Below are 20,726 nucleotides of genomic sequence, written 5' to 3' on the forward strand. Positions count from 1 at the left end.
AGACCTGCGGGGTTCGTACCGTTCGTGGTCTGCCACTCCTTGCGCGGTCAGCTGCCGTTCCAGTCTGGATGTATCGCTGTATGACGCGATACACGAATCTCTTGCCGATTTGTAGGGGTTTCAGAAGGTTGAAAATCTCACCTGCTGTCTTCCCGACCTCGTGTAGTGCAATTACTGCTACACGATTTTCGTAATCGCCCCACTCCATCAAACTCAGTACAATATCAACGTATGTCATGAACAGTCAAACACACACTACATGCATCTTCCACTTTATACACAGATGGCAGCACTGTGCCACTCCGGATGCCTACAGTGCCCCTCCAAAGTTTGTGACAGTATTTATAAGTAGCTACTATAGATAAAATAATAACAGTACAAAACTTACTACGTCAATAATGTTAATTATTTGAAACAATGCAAAAATAATTTACATTAATGAAACTGTCAAATTGATAAAAAAAAAAAAAAAATCGCATAGACGAAAGTTGAGAGGTCGCTATACTATCCACTGTCACATTGGTCCAGGAATTTTACTACATGCAGGCACCAGGTCATATTTTAAAAAATCGATGGGCGGACGAGTATAGACTCTATTAAATATGTCGAATGCAAGCATCACTAAATTTGTTGTGCGTAAATTGAGATAAATTAACTTTATTTTCGTCCAGTAGAAAAATTCTAGGGGGGGCTGCTTCTGGCCCCCCTGGCCCCCTTCTAGTTCCGCCTATGATCAATGGTCAACTTAAATTTCATAAATTCGTAATTACTGACTGAAATTAGCATAAGCGCACTGTCCAAATTTAGTATTTCCGCAAGAGAAAATACCTATTGTCGAATCAAATTTCGCTGCTACTTGTTTCACAGTTTCTTTTTAGATCACAGTAGGAATTTCTTCATAAGTTGCATAACATTCAACCTTGTGACTAGGATAAGCTTAGAGAAATTAGCACACCGCTACTTTAAGACTATGGAGCCAATTTACACTGGAATCATTAACAAACAGCAACAACAGTAATGGGAGATGAAAGATAAACGGTTGTGGCTTATATTTAAAGGTACTATTCAATCATTCTCCTGGTTTATCTTAGGAATCATGGAAAAAATTTAGGGTGGCTGGACACCACATTCGAACCTAGAATGACCCAATTAAGAAGCAAAAATAGGTTAATCTGAGCTTTGCTAGGTATAACTCATCTAATTTAGGTATAATTCATCTCTCTAGGCTTTACTTTTTCATTCGCCCAAACAATATTCAATTCGTTAAACATATGTGAAGTTTAGGCGGTTAAACCATTACGTTGGATTCTAAATTCTCCGAAACTTCTTCAGAAAATCAGAATTTTAACATAAAACGTGAGTAGTAAGTACCCTACACTTAATTTAAGTGTAGTGATGACATGTTATGTAGTTCATCAAAGAACTCACGAAAAACGAGGCAAAATGTGGCGAAAGGCGGTCGGAGTTTGATGCTGACCATGCACAGTTCATGGGTGAGGTTGCCATACGTTACAGATTTCCTTTATCCAATGTACAGTCTTGTTCAGAAAATCTTGACCATCTGCCTTGCTTTAGAAAGTCATATTCTGGCAATCGTACGTAAGAAATTCTAATGCGTTGGCTTAGATCTCAACTTGGCCAAAGAAAACCACATATTTTTATCTAATTTCAACAGTAAGTAAGAGTGCAGAGCTGTTAGAAAAGGAGTAGGTGGCTTTCTTTTTAACAAAACTGTACATAGCTGCTTACTTATTTTGCTGCGGGACAAATATTATAAACCTGAAATTGAGAAAGATTTTTCAAAATAATTATTACTGGTGATTATATCTACAGATTGTTTAATCTCGTCATATAAACTAAATTGTCTTAAAGTACTGAAATTATGTACATTGTGTAACAATTTGAAAACATTTAAATACATCTTGCAATGTCTTTTATAGTTGGCAGTGTTCATGACTTTGTAAACATATATTTATTTTATTTTATATATTTACTTATTTTATTTATTTATTTTTCAGAAATTACTGCATGACATGGTGAAGGCATTCCTTTAGTCGACAGCAACTGCATAAACATTCCATTGCAAAGTACATTATGAATGAGGAACAGTTTTACGAACTTCGAAGGTAGTGAGTACCAAACTCAAACGTAAAAATGACTCAAGTAGTTCAGAGTTAAAGTACTATTTCCGCAACAGCTTCGACAGAGCTTAACGAGCAGGTTTCAGCCTCGTCTCTTGTCAGAACAGTACCAGTTTTAGATTGTGAACGATCAACAAAATCTCCCTCATTAAGTGTTACAATATGGAAATCTGTAGAAGGGGGTCGTGACACGGACCAAAGCGTAAAGGCAACAAGTGAAAATATAACTTTTGCTACAGACCAATTAAATGACTTGACAATACGAGTAAATTTTGAAGAACAAAGTGGACAAACTCTTACAACTCAGCGTACAGTGAAAAAAAAATGTGTTATGGAAGAAAGTGCTCTTCGTCATGTAGTACGAAGAAATGAAGAAAGCCAATGTAATGCTGATAAAGCCATCGTTAATAAAGCACAGAGTAGTCATTCAAACAATTCTGTAATGACAGACTTGCATCTGACAAAAAGTACGAATATTGATCCTACGAAACCTCATTATATTTCGCAAGAGGAAAGCTCAGGTAAGTTGATATTTCTTGGGAGCTATGTGTGTTCACTATGACATTAAATGTGTGATTTTTTTTTTTTTTTTTTTTTTAATAATTTTGTGGATATTTTGTGATTTCGGTGTTGCAAAGGGTTCATATATAACGAAAACATGTTAAATTTTCAACTAGGTTGACAATCTGAACCCAGTTACGAAACGGCAGTTCCAAAATGAACTAACTTGAAAGGGAAATGAAAAGAAGTATAGTTTTTGTAAGTAAATTATACTAATGATAAGAAACGAACAAATAATTGCAAAATACACACAGGTCGTGATTATTTAATATTTTTTAGATATCTGAAGAAAATATTAGTTACGTGTTTAATACGGCGTGGGACCGCACTTGCCTATAGAGTAGCTCTAATTCCACTTCTGTTAGCGAGGATGAAGGAGAATAGCTGCTGTCGAGTGTTAATTCCAAAACTGACCACATATGTTAAATAGTGTTAAGATGAATGGAATTCTGAGGGTTGGAGAGGCACGGGAGATGTTGCAGTTCATCGCAGTGTTCGTGCTACACCTTTATAGCTCTACAAATGTGGATTGCGCATTGTCATCTTGGAGAAACTGACTAGCCGAAAACAACAATCATAGAATAGACTACATGTGGTCACATAAGATCTAAATAATCACTAGTAATAATGATACTGAAAGCATAATCACAGGACTCACGAATGGAGGAAATTACGCCCCACTGCGTTAAATACAGAGACGCCACCATATATATGAATAGTGAGATGAGACAATAAAATTCTTATAAACTACTTTTTGGAGGGAATTTCCTGCAAAATCATTCTAGAATTTCCCTCATATAAAAAAATGGCGACACGGTGTTTACATCATTGTAAACTGTATTTCATTGTGAACCAATGAGGTAAAAACCGTGTTTATATTGTAATTACCGTGGAAGTTACATGAGATTATCTGCACGTTGATAGTAAATTTCTGAAAACACCACATTTTTCAAGGTAACGTAGGTCTCACGGGAAAATAGTGGGTGATGGAGAAAAACTTATTACATATTTGAATTCTGCGTGAAATATTCTATTAGAATCTTATATATTTCTTCCCATGTGCTAAAGATTTTTTTGTCGGCTAGTGTTATTCATGTTTCTGGAACGTGACATTTGTAAAACGGAAAGTCGAAAACAAAACCGTTCGAGATGCGATCGTGGAGGAAATTAAATCTTCAAAAACTTTCCACGAGTATGTCCAGTAAGCTAAAGGAGAAGAATGGTTGATTAAAATGGATGATTATGAATAAATTAATAGAATGAAAATGTGGGACAAACACGGAATCTCGAGAAAACTCATGAATATGTTGCCCACAACGAATCCAACCACTGACTTCTCGCACCAGAGTCGACAGCTCCTTCACTGAGCCACTGTGTCCCCTACTGGTGGTAGAGAAGAATGCTGACCTATTATGGTCCGAAAGGAGAAGTAGCAGACAGTGCAAAAGAAACAAATGGAAATCAATGAACTTTGGGTAGAGTCATCATCATCATCATAGGTATTCTGCCTTTATTGGCAGGTCACTTGCCGCAGCTGAGAAGCTTCCATGCTCCACGGTCCTCCGCTAACCTTTTCGTCTTCGCGTATGATCTTTCTGTTTTAATATCATCCATTAATTGTAGTCTCCTTCGCCCCCTCCCTCTCTTTCCCGTCACCATACCCTCTAGGACGCCCCTCATGATACAATCTCTTCTTAGGCAATGTCCCAACCAGTTTCTCTTCCTCTTCCTAATAATATCTAAAAGTGTTCTTTTTTCACCCACCATTTCTAACACTCTCTCATTCGTTTTCCGCTCGACCCAACTAATTCTTTCCATTCTTTTCCACACCCACATTTCGAAGGCTTCCAGTCGATTTTCGTCACCTTTACGTAATGTCCACGTTTCCGCCCCATACAGTACAACACTCCACACGAAGCATTTTATGAGTCTTTTTCTCAACTCTTTGTTCAAGGTCCCACAAAACAGACTTTTTTTTTTCTTTTAAAGGCTTCTTTCGCCATTCCTATCCTTGCTATTATTTCACGTTCGCATTTCATGTCATTACTAAGAATACTACCCAGGACTATTCACTTGTTCTATTTTCTCCCCTCCTACTTTTATATTTGACACAGACCCCTTCGTTCCAGTCACCATGGCTTTTGTCTTTCTAACATTTATTTTCATCCCATATTCTTCAAAGCCCTTTCTCATTTTTTCTAACATTTTATTGATTTTCTTTTCAGATTTTGCAACAAGCGCCATATCGTCTGCAAATCTTATGCATCTAATCATTCTACCTCCTACCGAAATGCCATCATCATCATGTAGGCTCTTTTTCACTATCTCTTCTAGATAGACATTAAATAGTGTTGGCGAGATGCAGCATCCTTGTCGAACTCCCCTTCCAATTGCACTCTCTTCCGTCAGTTCTTCCCCTATCCTAACACTTACTTGTTGGTTCATGTATAAGTTTCTTATGAGTCTTCTATCTTTCCATTCCAACCCTATCTTTGTTAGAACTCCCAACAACAGTTCCCAATTCACGCGGTCAAAAGCCTTTTCTAGATCAATAAATACAACATACACCTCTTTCTCTTTTTCTATAAATCTTTCGCCGATCACCCTTAATAATCCAATAGCATCTCTTGTGCCCTTGCCTCTTCTGAACCCGAACTGCTCCTCCTCAACATCTTTATTTGTTCTTCCATATTACCTTCTGTTCAGTATTCGGAGCAGAATTTTAGCTGCATGAGATATGAGACTAATAGTTCTATAATCCTCACCTCTCTTTGGGTTCGATTTCTTAGCCATCGGTATCATGATCGTTTTCAGAAAGTTTTGGCTAGAGAAACAGAAATAAAATATGTATTGCAATTAAATCTGTCTCACACAGATTTGACTAATATGCTACTGAAAGGAAAAGTTCAAGGACGAATTTGATATGAATGATCTAGAACGAAGTGATTGAATGATATCAGGAAAGTAGGACCATATCTACATTAGAAATAATAAGAAAAGTTCTTCCATGTTGTCTGCCAACACTGATTGTGAAAAAATCAACCTATCCCACCTCAACAATCAACAAGAGTAATTCTTAAACCTTAAACAAAACATGCGTCATGTTTCTTTTTTTTTCTTTTTTTTTTTTTTTTTTTAAGGAGACATAGCGCGTGTTTCGTTACTGTACTTTGTAAATAAAGTTTTTACTCTATAATTTACTGACATATGCTCTAGGATACATTATTCAAGAAATAAATCTTACCTTGTACCGCCAACGTGTTCTTACGTACGATTCCATTTTGACGATATTTCCACATTTGCGGTGCATGTCCTGTATAAGAAAACAGCCCAACTATTCCAAAAGCACATTTTTTACCAATTCAGTTCAACACTTGTAGGTATTAATTCTTTAAGTCACTTGCTTGAACTTAAACTCTTCATGAGAAGTTACCAAGAAAGTCTTAATATCACATAGCCTAAGAATTCATTATGAAAAATTACGTAGTTTTGTTGTAGTTATTTTCTTATTTTTTAAAACTTTTCTTCAAACTCATATACACTGATACACTTCGCTGCTTTAAAGAATTATTTTTAGTATTTCTAACAGTGCCGCTTTTATAGGTTACTACTTCAATTCTGTGCCACTTCGTTATATAACACTAATTGATTTATCATTTTACTTTTCATTAGAAAACACATATTCTTAGACAGTCATAAATCCTTAAGGATACGTATTCTGTAATGAAAAGTAAAGGTAAATCAGTTAATATTACATAAGATAAAATGCCTTAGAACTGAAGCAGATAGTGGTTAGTTGCATTCTGAGTTCAAGGTCATGATCATTTAATCGTAAAATTTTCTTTTTGTGTGATAAGATACGTAACTGATATTTATGTTTATGTTTAACAGTGATAATTTTGACTAATTCGGAAAATTGAATAATTCTGTGTGATATAATTGGCCTTTAGTTCTTGTTTGATGAAGTAAAATGTTTTTTCCACTTCGCGAACCGATCAACCTTGCGTTAAGGTTCTCTGAGCAAATACTATGAACATGTTTTTTTCTTGACGCATGAATGCCATTTTCTAAATATTTGGTGGATTTAATGTAAAAACTATACTCTTTTGTTTTATGTGTTAGTATATGCATAAGTCAAAGACGATGAAGCTGTTCAATATTGATACAAATTGATGTAATGAAAATAACTAAGAATTTCGAATGAAACTTTTTTCTGAACCTTATAGATAGATTTGAACTTATCTTTGTTAATACTGAAATTTTGTGCTATAATAAAACCTATGTGTAGGTTATAGAGTAGTAACCCACACTACGTGTTGTTTGTAATTGATGTATTTATTAAGTAGATTAAACGAGTTTTATTTTTTCTTTTTTTTAAGTAAGAAGTCAGACAAAAGCTTGATTTGTTATTAAGTTACTTACAATGCTAGTTCATTAAATAAGAAAGGTGTAATCTCTACGAAAATAAGATTCTTGGACTTTTCTCGTTGCATGTTTTCAAAATTTGTATGTAATTTCAGCTTTATATGTGGTACTTTGGCATATAGGAAAATACTATAATTCTTCATTGTAGCTTGTTATGAAATAACTTGTGTTCTTACAATTTCTTTTCCTTTTCTTCCTGCGTTTTATTTATATTCCTTAATACTGGAAACAGAATTGAGTGTTTCTTGTTGGATTTTATTGGTTATGTAATAAGACTCTTATTATTAAACCTTTTACATCATTGTAAACATTACTTCCTATTTAAAATGATGTATTCGATTTCAGAAATCCAACAGTTTTGGAGAAAATATTATGATGGATCATTGAAGAATATCAAATTGTAAGTAATGTATTGTCTTATTCGTTTGTAACGGTCATTTTCAAAACTGGGCTTAAAAAAAAAAAATAAAATAAAATAAAATAAAAAAAACTGATTTGAGGGCTCGAATCCAACTTTTTTAGGTTTTTCAAAATATTGCGGAAATAAAAGAATAAAAATGAAGTTCCTCTGTGTAATTACTTAGTGCTTAGAAAATATTACTTAATGAGATAGTTTGTATTTTTCACAGGTTCTACATTTCTAGAGAACACCGTTTCAAATCAGTTAGGACATTTTAGGCTTAGATAACAACTGAACAAGAATAAGATACCTGAAAAACGTTGACAAGTTTATAAAGTAGTACTTTGAATTTACTGGCAAATTACATAGAGAAATTTAAATAATAATCTTTGACTTTTGTAATATCTTGAAACAAGGAGAAATCGAGGCGAAGCTAATGAGCATCTTAACATAGATATGCATCTTAATAAATGCAGGGCAAATGTAGGGCGTATGTACAATACCCTACGTAGATTTTAAAAGTACGTTACTGGTTATTACATAGTTGTATTAGAAAATCACGTATTCCATCTGTGCATTTCAGTTTTCGGTGAATCAATGTGAAATTGTGAATTATCGATTACAAAAATGTTGGACGAGCTTTCAGCCCCAATTTTTACAAGTCTGATTCCAAGGAAACTCATTTTCCGTGGCATTGTTGTAGAGGATAACATGCACAGTATTAGAGGATACGTTCTGTATATTACCACTAAACCAACAATATGTATTTGGCATTGTAGAGAAGTCACAAAAAAAAAAAAAAAAAAAAAAAAGTTAGAAACTGTCACATTGCGTGTTAGATGATCCAAATCTCTAGACGGTAACATCGTGAATAGCTTCGTATCGTAATAGGGAATGTATCGTACTTGATAAACAAACATTCTTTTTCAGCATAGTCTCCAATCCACTATCTATTATTATTTTTTTCTGTACAGAAAATACACATTCTTGACAAAGATCATGTGAGTACAAATGTAAGATAAGTATAAAATATGTTACAGTTATATAGTACATTATAACATACTATATATATTGCGTAAACTAAATTATAACCGCTTCTTGAAATTGAGCGAGCAGAAAGTATTATAAATTTAATTTAGTACGTACAAAAATAAATAAATAATAAAAATAGATAAATAAATTTTATAAAATTATATATGTAGTTTGTCCAACTGTTATGCCCTTTAGGCTAAAGGTGACGGGGATTAGTAAAAGTGAATGATAATGGAATTAAATTTTTGTGCTCTCTCACCAGGAATCAAACCCAGGAACAGGTGCACCAGAGGCATACGTTTATCCGCTGAACTAGCGGGAAGGCTTTAGTAAAGAAATGCTCTGAGGGGAAAGTAGTAATAAATCCAACTGATTCTAGTTGAATTGTAATTCTTCCGGGCTTCTAGAGGTTACGGGTGCTTTCTCTCTTCTATTCTTTGGTTTCCCTGTCTCATCTAGCTCGCAGTATGAAAATTTTTGACATTTATCTTTTTTGTTTTCTTAATCATTCTTTGAAACTGTACTTTAAAACCAATGATACAGGGTGTTTCAAAAGTCTCCTGACATAGGGCAACTCTGTTATTATCAGAGTTAGAAACAATTAAATAAGAGGGGAAACCGTCTCCAGATAGATGTTTTCAATTTAAAGTGAAGGATTTTTTTTTTTTTTTTTTTCGGACGAACCATTCGGGCTGTGTACTCTTTATGCGCCCAATGTTAAATGAAAATGCAATGTTGCCATTTGCCTGGAGCCACAACGTAAGTGAATGAAGTTACTGTCTCTTACGCTAACGTGTTAGTGGCCAGCCTCCATTTCAAAGATGACCCCATTCACTTTATGTTGTGGGTCCAGACAAATGGCAAAGTTGCATTTTCATTTAACATTGGGCGCATAAAGAGTGTACAGCCCAAACAGCTTGTCCGATTTGAAAAATTTCTTTACTTTAGATTAAAAACATCATATTTGGAGACGGTTTTCCATCTTACATTTTGTTCTAACCCTAATAATAACAGAGTCACCCTTTGTCAGGGGACTTTTGAGACACTCTGTATATTTGTTTAGTGGTAACATACAGATGGTTTATTTTCTTGTATACTGTGTATGTTAACTGTAACATAAAAAGCTTTTCTTTGTAAGTAGATCTTTAAAAATAGGCTTACCTTTTTAACTTGTAGGTCTTCTAGGTTTCCGTGATCAGGAATGTACTATGTACATAATTCCATATTAGAGTATATAAAGGGGACGTAATTGTGTTAAACAGGATATGAAAATATATCATATTCGTATTTCAGTTTTTGAAATATATATAGACATTCAAATTAGCAATTATATGAATCGCAACTCGTCGAATTGTTAAATACACCGACTGATCAGTAAGTTTAAGAGTTCGTAATTGACGCATATTGTAATTACTATGAAAAGGCTCACCTGATGTCTTTCACTTTTAGTAATATTTTAATTGGTGTTTGAGCGGCACATGACGCATTTTTCACATCAATGATTCTTTGTGTTCGTAGATGTTAGTCTTCCTTAAACATTTTAACATGTTCTTTGTCATTATAAACTTCTAGATCCTACCCTATGAGAAAGTTCTGTAGAATATTGTTTGATTTGATTTTTAAGTTTAGCGTCCCTTTCAGCAGCAAGGCTATATGCTACTTGAACCTACAGCGTAACGTAGGATCTGAACCACATGAGCTCCCGCTGGGAATTGAACCTGGGTCTCCCACGCCGAAGGCGTCTACGCTAATCGCTTGGCCATGAATAAGCTCTTTAGAATACGAAGTGTTGGTAGGATTGTATGTGTAAGATAAAAAGTTCGAAATTGAAATAATAATAATAATAATAATATAAGATAAAAAATGAAAGTAAAAATGAAATTCTTAGTTTGATGACTCAGTTATGCCGTTTAGGTTAAAAAAAATGGGTTAATGAATGTGGATAATTGTGAAATTAAATTTTTAGTGCTAAATGCGCACATGCTAGCCACTAGACTAGTTGTGAGAGCCCACCTTTTTTTTGTTTGTTTTTTAAATAGAGGTTTGACTTATTGAAACTATCACGGTACCGTGTTTTAGGTACTGGTTTCAGAGTTGCTAAATCATATACTCCAGAAATAATTTGGTGTTTTCTGGGATACTTTGAACCAAAATTATATCTAAGACTTCATGCGCACTAATAATTTTATAGGATTACTACCATACTTACATACTAGCTCCAGTTATTTTACATCGCTAGTTTTGAAAGGTATCGTTAGCATGAGGGAAACACTGTAAAATGGTAGATGCACCGTCTGTCAGGAGATCACGATACCGGACACCAGTCATGCATTTGAGTACAGGTGTCAGGGAAACTATTTCTTGTGTAAACATGTGACATACCGTACACCCGCCGTCATTTGCCTGTTCTGTAAACACTATGCACGAGGCACTTCATGAAATTTCCGCCAATCGCTGCTTAGGCAATCATCGAAGTGACATGACTCAGCTTAGGAGACCACTTTCCAGTATTCTGTCGTCCGATTGATCCAGAGTTTGCCTAAGTGGGGCGGGTTTTTTCGGGTTGGACCCACCTGAAAAACCCACTTTAAAACCCACCTGGGTTTTTGAGCTTTTTGTTAGTATATTATTGGTACAGCTAAGGTGATCACATTGAAAGTGATAATTATCAGATTTTGGACTTTACTTGGGCGAATTAGATGCTTTCATGTTAAAGTATACAACATTCAATGTTAGACCTATATAAAGTTCTGAATGCTTTGAATGAATAAAAAAGGTTACTTTAGCTTGAGATAATTATAGAACAAATTAATGTATGGATTGTGGAAGTAAAATATGTAATTTTATATTTTAGAAAATACTCTCTGTGAATAGTGTGCTTGCCGAGTCGGCGACGGCGAGGACGTTATCCGTCATACGTTTGACGAGTTTAAGGTCTTAGGTGCCTGTACCACCAGTAAATATGTAAATACGTTAATAAAACTATTAGTATCATTTCATACATTTAATGGTGACACAAGTATTCTTCAGTAAAATTTGCTTTTCCAACAACAGTAGTTTAGTTCAGCCTTTAGTTGCTACTCTTCAAATAACCATTCTGTAGAATCAACACCAGCAACTATTCACGATGCCGTGTGATAGTCTGCGTAAAAATTCTTGTCGGATTTAAGAAGCTTAACGCTCGGAGTTCCGAAGACTGTGTAACGCTACTGTTTCAAGTGCTGAATTTAAACTTCCGTACTAGTGGAAGTGTCGATGTACACTCATGTCCAAAATGATTTTCGCATATCTATAACTATCTTCTTGTAAGAATATAATTTGATAATGATTTTGCAGGGTACTTTTAATACTGATACTATGTGTATAATCGAGAAATGTATATTTGTGTTAAATTTCATAGGAAAAGAATTATAAATACGAAAATTAGAATGAGTAAAACAAAATGTTACTAAATAAACAAGGAAGTTTTATTTTCGTTTTATTGCTCTTATTTACTGCTCTTTTGACATGAAATTTGCCACAAAGATGTCTTTGCCGATTATACACATACTAACATTATAAGAAAACCCGGGCGAATTCGTCATCAAATTATATTCCTTCAACAACATATTTATAGACATACAACAATAATTTTGGACATGAATGTACAGTAAAGAAAGCTGCATTTTCGGGGAAAACCCGTCGTGAAAGAAGTGCTCGGGAAATTCCCGCAATTGAACGCACAAAGCATCGGAAGTGAATACTTCAACAATAAAACTATTTATTTTATGCTGGAAAATATTTGCCATATAAGACGTTTTGAAACATTTTATAATGCATGAATTACATCTTTGTTTTAAATTAATATATTTGGTATTCACATTTGGCGAACGTTACTGAGGCTCCTGGGATGACTCGATCTACATTTGTTTGTTTGTTTGCTTGTACCACACACGCACATTACAGAATACAACTTTCGGTCTTTTGAGTTTAAATTTTTACGGTACAAGCACGAACGAGACACACTAAATTTCCTGTATAGATTTTGGCGGCATACCAACGTAAAATTTCAAAATGGCGTTTTTTTTTTTTTTTTTTAATTTCAAAATAGCGGTACCCACACTACAAAGAGCAATTTTCGGTCTTTTAAATAGAATTTTTCAGAGTAGAAGCACGAGACACTCTAAATTAGCTGTATATATATTTTGGCGGCGATCCAACGTAATATTTCAAAATGGCGCCCATTTTTCAACTAGCGGGTACCCGCGCTACAGGGTACAATTTTCCGACTTTTAAGTTGAAATTTTGAGAGTAGAAGCAAGATACATTCTACATTTGCTGTATAGACTTTCTCGGCGATCCAATGTTAAATTTCAAAATGGCGGCGATTTTTTCAAAAGAGTAGTGAATAGAAAATTGTTATAAGTTGCGACAATGACAATCTTGAAATATAAATCACATTTTAACACTTTTACTCCAAAGACATTGAAATATTTCGAAAAATCCCAATTAAACCCGAAAAATCCCATTTGGGCCCAGGTGGGTTGGTTTTGAAAAAAAAATACCCGTTTTTTTCAAACTTTGGATTGATCTGTTCATTGCTCCAGGCGAGTCGTTGGCGTCACTGGATGCGAATGAGGAGTGAGTGACACTTTAAATATCTTATTGAATGGCCCTCACTTGCGAGTATACGGTGCATCATGGAAAACGTTTCCGAGTTGGTCGCGGTTGTATTCGATGGTCAGCTGCTCCGCCGCTGCACTTACGAACGCGAAGCTTACCTTCACAATCAGCCTTGTTTCGTCGTCTGCAATTCTACGGCGGTTCGTCATTTGTTCTCTTTCAGTCTTGATACACTTTCAATACGGTTGCTTTGGAATATTCTACTGGTGCAGCCGTTAGTGCGATGGAGCTATCAGCCGTTCCAAACCTCACGATCTTATTTTGCTCATTACGTGTAAACTTCGTTTACTGACTGGTGACTACCTAGATTCGTATCTATGCACTACCTGGTTTAGGATGCTGCATCGTCATGAAATTCACGTGGTAACAAGGTCAAATTCACTCCTTGAAAGCGTAGCCATTATTGAGTGATCGGTCGGTGTATACTTACACAAAATTAACTTTTCATTTAGTTAGCTAGCCTGATGTAATTATTTTATTCTATATCATTATTATGTTAAATAATACTGTTATTTATTTTTCAGCGTTCCAAATTTTAAAATTTGCAAAGGAAAAGTAAGCATAATGTCAGAGAAAAATGAACCTCTAGAGGAGCCCTTGTTGGTAATGTTACCTCCATTTTTTAAAATTGTGGTAAGAATGTTAGTTAACCTTAAGTTCTTAAGAAAGAAGTAGTTCATTTATTAGTAAAAAAATAAACACAATTCAAGCATAATAATGCAAAATATGTGTCCTGAGGTATTTGGCTGCAGTCCCTCTTGAAATTGTAATCCAGACAAATCAATTTAACGCAAATGACAGTATTGTTTATTTTATATAGAAGTTTGAAATAATATAAAAGTATGCTAAAATTAATTAAATGTAGTGAGTTTATTATATTCAGTTAAATATAAATATAATGACACAAATAAATTGGTTGTTAGGGTGGGTCAAAAATGGTACTTTCGAACTTTATTTTTATCCGAAATTGGAAACAGCTTAGTATGGAATGGTTGTGTGTACTTGTATATAGTAAACATGCAAAATTTATATCAAGTCGGACATCCTGAGGTGCCACTGACGCCAACTTCCCGTACCCATACTAAAGCAGCCATTTTTATACTTTGCAAGGGAATTTCTTCCATATTCTCGCTGAACAACAGGGTTGGCAAAAACCATGGTTTTTATTTAAAAAAAACAAAAAAATCGGTTTTTTGGTTGTTTAAACCAGGTTTTTTGGTTTAAACCAGGTTTTTTTGGGTTTAAACCAGGTTTTTATGGTTTAAATGATTTGCTCTATATATTCATATCATATATGGACAGAAATAAGTTTGTTTCGCCTTGATGTTATTATGCAACAACCGGGTTATGCTGGAAGGGGTCATATAAGCTTAAAGCGGAATAAAAACCGCTTCTCGAGTTACATCCGAGAGAAGTTGTCCTCCATTTGAACTCAGAACCAGGACTAATTGGCCACAAATGCGATACGTCTGTCGACTGATAAAAAAAATACGTTGTACTGATCTTTACATGCTTCTTAATATAACTGACAAGAGTCATTTCAGAAGGACAAAAAGATAAACAGTTGCACAAGTGAAACCATTACACAGAATTACATATGAACAATTTCAGAGTATTACGGAGTACAGAAGAACTAATTTAGTTCAAGTTAGTTAACAACGACTTTTATTGGTTCAAATTAAAGAAATACACCGACTTAATCTGCATATCAATAAGAAAAGTGAATAAAGATACGAATTATTTGAGTCCACTTTGGCTCAAACTCATTTATACATAGATAGATACAAAAGATACTTATTTCACTAAATGCCTCTCGTGGGGTCTGTATGACCCCTCCCCCCCCACACACAAAAAGTACGGCATTTTCGATGTATTTTATCAATAGTAAACATTGAAACGAAACAATATTTAAAATTTTTCTTCGATTGCAATTACATAACAATAATAACAACTACAAAAAATCACAAAATAAACATTTATAAACTTGTAAAAAAAAGTTGCTTTTGTAGTGTAATCTTTTTGAGTAATGAATGGGGAATTTAGGTCTGAATATAATACGAATAATATACGGGAGTGAAACGTGATAACCCACAAATGTGTGTTCATCAAGATTTTACAAACACTTACACTTTTACGAACATTCTTTTTGTTTTTTGGTTTAAACCAGTTTTTTTTTTTTTTTTTTTTTTTGAAAAAAACAGCTGGTTTAAACCTTGGTTTAAACCACCTTGGTTTAAACCACCTTAGTTTAAACCAGCCAACCCTTCTGAACAAAGAGATATAACTGTAAATGATACACTAAAGATTTCCTTTTCTGGTTCTAAGCATTTGATTAAATAATACTTCCAAAGATATTCCCACTTTCACCCCCAATTTCCGTCAAAAGTGATTTATTAAAGCAAACCTGCTTTTAAGCAGCGGCTTATTTTACAACTAGTTCTAATACAAAATCTACTTTGGATTAGCAGTTTTATTTCTTTCTTTTTACGATAATAATAATAATAATAATAATAATAATAATAATAATAATAATAATACAGTATTATTATTATTATTATTATTATTATTATTATTATTATTATTATTATTATTATTATTATTAATTATTATTATTATTATTATTGCAGCATTTAGGAAGAATATAAACATTATTCGTCAAGTACGTACTCTTCTATTACTGCGCCGGTGTTAGGGCAACATTTCATGTTGACATTTTAGGAAAATTTCTGTGTGCTTATTGGTGGTTGATTTGATTAGTTCATTTAAAGTTTGGCGTCCTGTTCAGCACTGAGGTCATATGAAGCGTGGGTCTACAGCTTAACTTGGGATCCGAACCACATGAGCTCTACCAGGAATCGAACTCAAGTTTTTTGCACAAAAGGCGCGTTCGTTAAGCATATAGCTACGAGGAAGTTCTCGCTTGTACTGAATCTCACCTAGATTTCTGTTCCCATATTGATGAGAGGAAATAATTCTGCATTCGTTTTCAATCATTTAATCGGATTGTGCACTTTCGTACAATCTTGGACAATTAGAAAGGACGTGAATAGAATTGATCATACATATTTTATGAGAACCGTAAAACTTTCAATGTTTATGCGTAGATTTTTCTATAGACTTTTTTTTTCTTTCTTTAGTTTGTGAGTTTACTTCAGAATGAACACTTCTTCTGAAGAAGGAAGTGCAGAAAGAAGAATGAAAGCAGAGTACTCAATTTTGTAGCACCGAAAGAACATGAATTGTCTAACTAAATTTACAAACATATGAAGTCAAGATACGTTAACTAGAGTTTCTTAGATGTAGTGTTTCAGAAGCAAAAGAGCCAGCTAGTTTTACAAAAATTGCTAGTGAGGCAGCTACAAAAAGCGAGAAATCGAGAAACGCGTTACCAATAATATCTCGTCAAAGAATCGTCAAAATGAATCATTCGTACTACATAAATAGAGAAAGAAAATGTACCGCAAGAAATGAAGGAAAGAAAGTTAAAAATAAAGTGACTCAGCTGGAAGTTTTACCAGATGCAGAGTCAGAGTCAGCCTCTGGCTTCATCTACTCTGTGGCTTCGTCTTCTCAGTCTCAAATATAATTGGAAAACTTCGGCTTTGTTCCTAAATTTAATGAACAGACACCACCAGAAACTCAGAAGAAAATATTTAAATTAGTGGTACCAATGCTACATCTTAAATGCTCATTAAATGCATGCGGCTCAATAGGAGTGCCGTTTAGGGATGCATCTGAAACCGCAAAGTCCCTGTTAAAGGATTGGGTCCCTTGACTAAAGACAGAAGTAAAATGCCAAGAAAGATCCAGAGAAAATGTTGTCAACTTGCTAAAAAGTAATTTGATTATATTATCAGAATAAAAGCTATCTATTTGGTTGGAAGAGGAATAGAACTGTTAATCAAGAAAGTATTGGAAGTACGTTTCACATACAAATTGTAATTTACGAACATATTTTGCATGCGGAGCCACAGTCGTAATACATCATTCATGTTACATACTTTGTAATGCATCCATTGATATTAAATGAAGTATTATTGACTATGAAAGATATTAATATGAAAACTGCAAATTTAATGAAAATTTAGTTTATGGAACTGTGGTGAACACAAGATCAAAGTGAGATGCTGTTCAGTTGATAGAAGATGAGCTTCCTCTCCATCAGCTGCTGAATTATTTAAATGAACATTTAGTAAAACCTTACTCATTATGAAGCTTATCGACAGTTAACTCAAATCATGCGAGAAGCTGCCGAGAAGTAGTAGTTAACAATAGTAACGAAATAAACTTCGGCACGGATCAACCACAATTATTAAATATGTCGACGCTACTCAAAGTGGAATTTAAGCTAAACTCTGGTCCAGACAGAATTGGTGGGAGGAAGAAATTGAGGAAGTTTGTATCAAAGAAGGATTTCATTGCGACTGCGGACTGCGAAAATTAAAGATATGCCAAACGCATGGGTGGTTGGGCTGAGCATGGTGGAAGTCAATTTACAAACCACCATCTCATGGTGAGATCTAGGTTGTATCTAGAGACAAGCGAACAGTTGTATAATCGAGGGGTCATACAGAGATTTATTACTCGTAAATATAGAGTCAACTTCTTAAAGTCAGTATTTTCCCTTTAAACAGTTTTGACTAAAATAGAAAATTAAAATGGCAGTATTTTTAAAACGTTATTTAATCGAATATTTAAAACCAAAAAAGGAAAAGTTTAGGTATTGTTTATGGTTAAAAGTCTTCCTTTAACGAAAATATGGAAGAAGTGCATTTAAAAAGCGTAAAAAAATGCCTTGTTTTGCATGGGTCTCAGTGGCACCTCAAGATGTTGTCCGATTTGATCCAAATTTTGTACGTTTAGTATATACATCTATACACAACTTTTCCGCGGTTGCTTGTTTTCTATTTCGATATAAAGTTTGAAAGTGTCACTTTTCACTCACTCTATTGGTCATGCAATATCACATAGTACGCGCAACAATGAATCTAACGCTGCAACTGTGAATGGAGACAGTTGATCACTTTTACTTTGTATCTTTTTAACTTCAGTAGCATTGTAATGTTTTCAGGGTCTTTTCTTTTAATGCTCCTACACTGCTTATCAATTGCTAGCGAACAAACATATAGTGACCCATAATTTTTTGAGAACATAATCTGGATACCTTAAGTGACTAATATATGAGTACAGATATTAGTTCAGTTTATTATCAAAAAATTGCTAGAATCACCGTCATGCAAAGAAATGGGCGTAATAAAGCTAAAAAGAAGATGAAAAGCAATATGAGAAGGGGAATATAAAATGCAAATTGCCATGAAAACAGGAAGATCTGGTCACATCAGTAAAGCATATTGTCACCTCGGGTAACAGACTATCCAGCACATTGTTTGGCATGCTGTCGATGGAAGTGTTCATGGAAACATGGAGTATGTTATTCCTTTCTTTCTTAAGGCAGTTTTGAGAGCCTGGAGAATCCGGGGTTTGTGAATTACCCTGTAACTCGTCTGTCTAAAGCTTCAGAGGCATGTTCGATGATATTAATATGATGACCAATCCATACTATTAATGTTCCCTATATCCATTGTCTCTGTAACTTGGACAATTCTGCATAGGGACAATTCCATCCATGTAAACAAAGTCAGGACCCACTGCACCACACAAAAGAGGAAACATGTTTCAGGATCTCGGTAGCATACTATTACCCAGTGACGGATCCTGTGTCAAAAATGTGCAGTGGAGTTCTTTCATATTTCATTATGCCCGCCCAAATATTCCAAGACCCTATATATTGTCACATTCATGGATATGCTGTGTATAATATGCTTTCGTTCCTTTTACACCATGTGATGTCTATAATCACTTATTGCACAGATACATGATTCATCTTAAAATTACATTTGACCAACTTCCTTGGTCTCAGTCGTGATATTACTTACACCACTGTAATCTGGCAGGACACTGGTCGGGGGATTATATAACATATATCATTGATTTCTAGGGATACAACCTAACAATATTCAGTCGTCGTGAAATGGTTACGGGACCACTTGAACACCAGAAGCACCGGCAGATGCGCGTGGAATTTGGACTGGTGTGGCATATCAAATCCTTTTTGCTAACTGGCTTATGTACTGTTGTACAACTTTACTAACCTTCATGCACACGCACAGATATTCCTCATATAATAGCGGCTGTCTGAAGTCCGGAAATGACACTCTTGAATATACCCTCACCACGCGTCCAACTTCTGTGACACTGACCTCATGTCGATCAACAACTCTGCCACGATCATAATCACTTTTGCCCACCATCTTTCAACAGACAATTCATTTTGTACGACAGTATTATATGACAACAGCTTTTACCATATTTAACAATATCTCATGGATACCACCTTCTTACTTAGTGTCCCATTCTTTTCCTGATGATACTGACAGAGCACGCTTGCCACTACTGATGTGCGCAAGAACTTATTAGTGCCCTCTATTGGTATATTTATAAGAGTTCACAGACACAGCCGTGTAAACTTAAAGTATTGGTTAATACGTGTTCGTTCCGTAGCAATTGTATAGCTGTGTATATTGATACTGATCTAAAGAATAGTCCAGTTCATTTAAGTAATATGAATAAAACTTATTAAGTTAGTTGTGATTGATTGCGGACGGTTATTAACAGCCATATTCAGCACATTTCACATGTTCAGTGTAATTCATATTTGGGGAATTGAGTGGTCAATTTATAACAAATCGAACAATAATGTTAGATGTACGTGTACACTTGCTACATCCTTTATTGCTTGCGATAGATCTACACAGTGTTGCCTAAATACATTACTTAATATATTTTTGTTTATTGTTTATGCATCACAACATTAATATTTCTTGGAAGCGGTAAAAATTTTCTAAATCCAACAATTACCATTTGTAACATACGGAAGTAGCAATACATGATTATGTTTACTTTGATAGTTTCGATAATCTCAGTCGAAGTTTGTGCCTCAAATATTTTCAAAAACTGCTGTTTCGATCAACAAGATATTCGTGTAGAGACGGTGTTTGGTACTGTTAAAATTTATAACGCGTAAAGAAAAAGGATAAAACTTTCCTATATGTTAATGAAAGGAGAAAACAACCGATTTGCCTAGAAGGAAAAGACTCTCCGATATAAATACTTTCATGCTTTTCATTAGTATATTTTTCAGTATGAATTCAGATTATATTATTGTAGTATACATTGATAATTCAGCCACGCATTTCCTTCACTTCTGAAACCCCAAAGACACATTTGTTTTCAGGTCATATTTCGCTGTTTCTCAGAGTATAAATGCATGCATATTTTCAAAGTTTTAGGTCATAAAAATCCAAGTTCTAATTATTATTATTCCTAAAACTCATAATACACCCTCCATTCCAAAAGAAACCGAACGTTAAAAAAAAAACAAAAAAGCAATGTACATTTTGGAACACATCATTTTTATTAATCAATGTATTCCCCTTCGCATCGAT

The 20,726-nt window shown here is 34.5% G+C and overlaps 1 protein-coding gene across 6 annotated transcripts in view; it reads left to right on the forward strand.

Moving 5' to 3' along the window:
- Positions 1 to 20,726, forward strand: part of LOC145694950 (uncharacterized) — a 210,265-nt gene that overhangs the window by 25,337 nt on the left and 164,202 nt on the right. For all 6 annotated transcript variants that reach the window (XM_081771747.1, XM_081771752.1, XM_081771751.1 and 3 more), the window contains 3 exons: positions 2,019 to 2,662; positions 7,473 to 7,527; positions 13,746 to 13,854. In XM_081771747.1, the coding sequence (XP_081627873.1) occupies positions 2,473 to 2,662; positions 7,473 to 7,527; positions 13,746 to 13,854 (354 nt within the window). In that variant the 5' untranslated portion in view covers positions 2,019 to 2,472. The remainder of the gene's footprint in view (positions 1 to 2,018; positions 2,663 to 7,472; positions 7,528 to 13,745; positions 13,855 to 20,726) is intronic.

Source organism: Thermobia domestica, chromosome 9 (assembly GCF_964235325.1).
Source record: "Thermobia domestica chromosome 9, izTheDome1.hap1.1, whole genome shotgun sequence".
NCBI classification, from domain to species: domain Eukaryota; kingdom Metazoa; phylum Arthropoda; class Insecta; order Zygentoma; family Lepismatidae; genus Thermobia; species Thermobia domestica.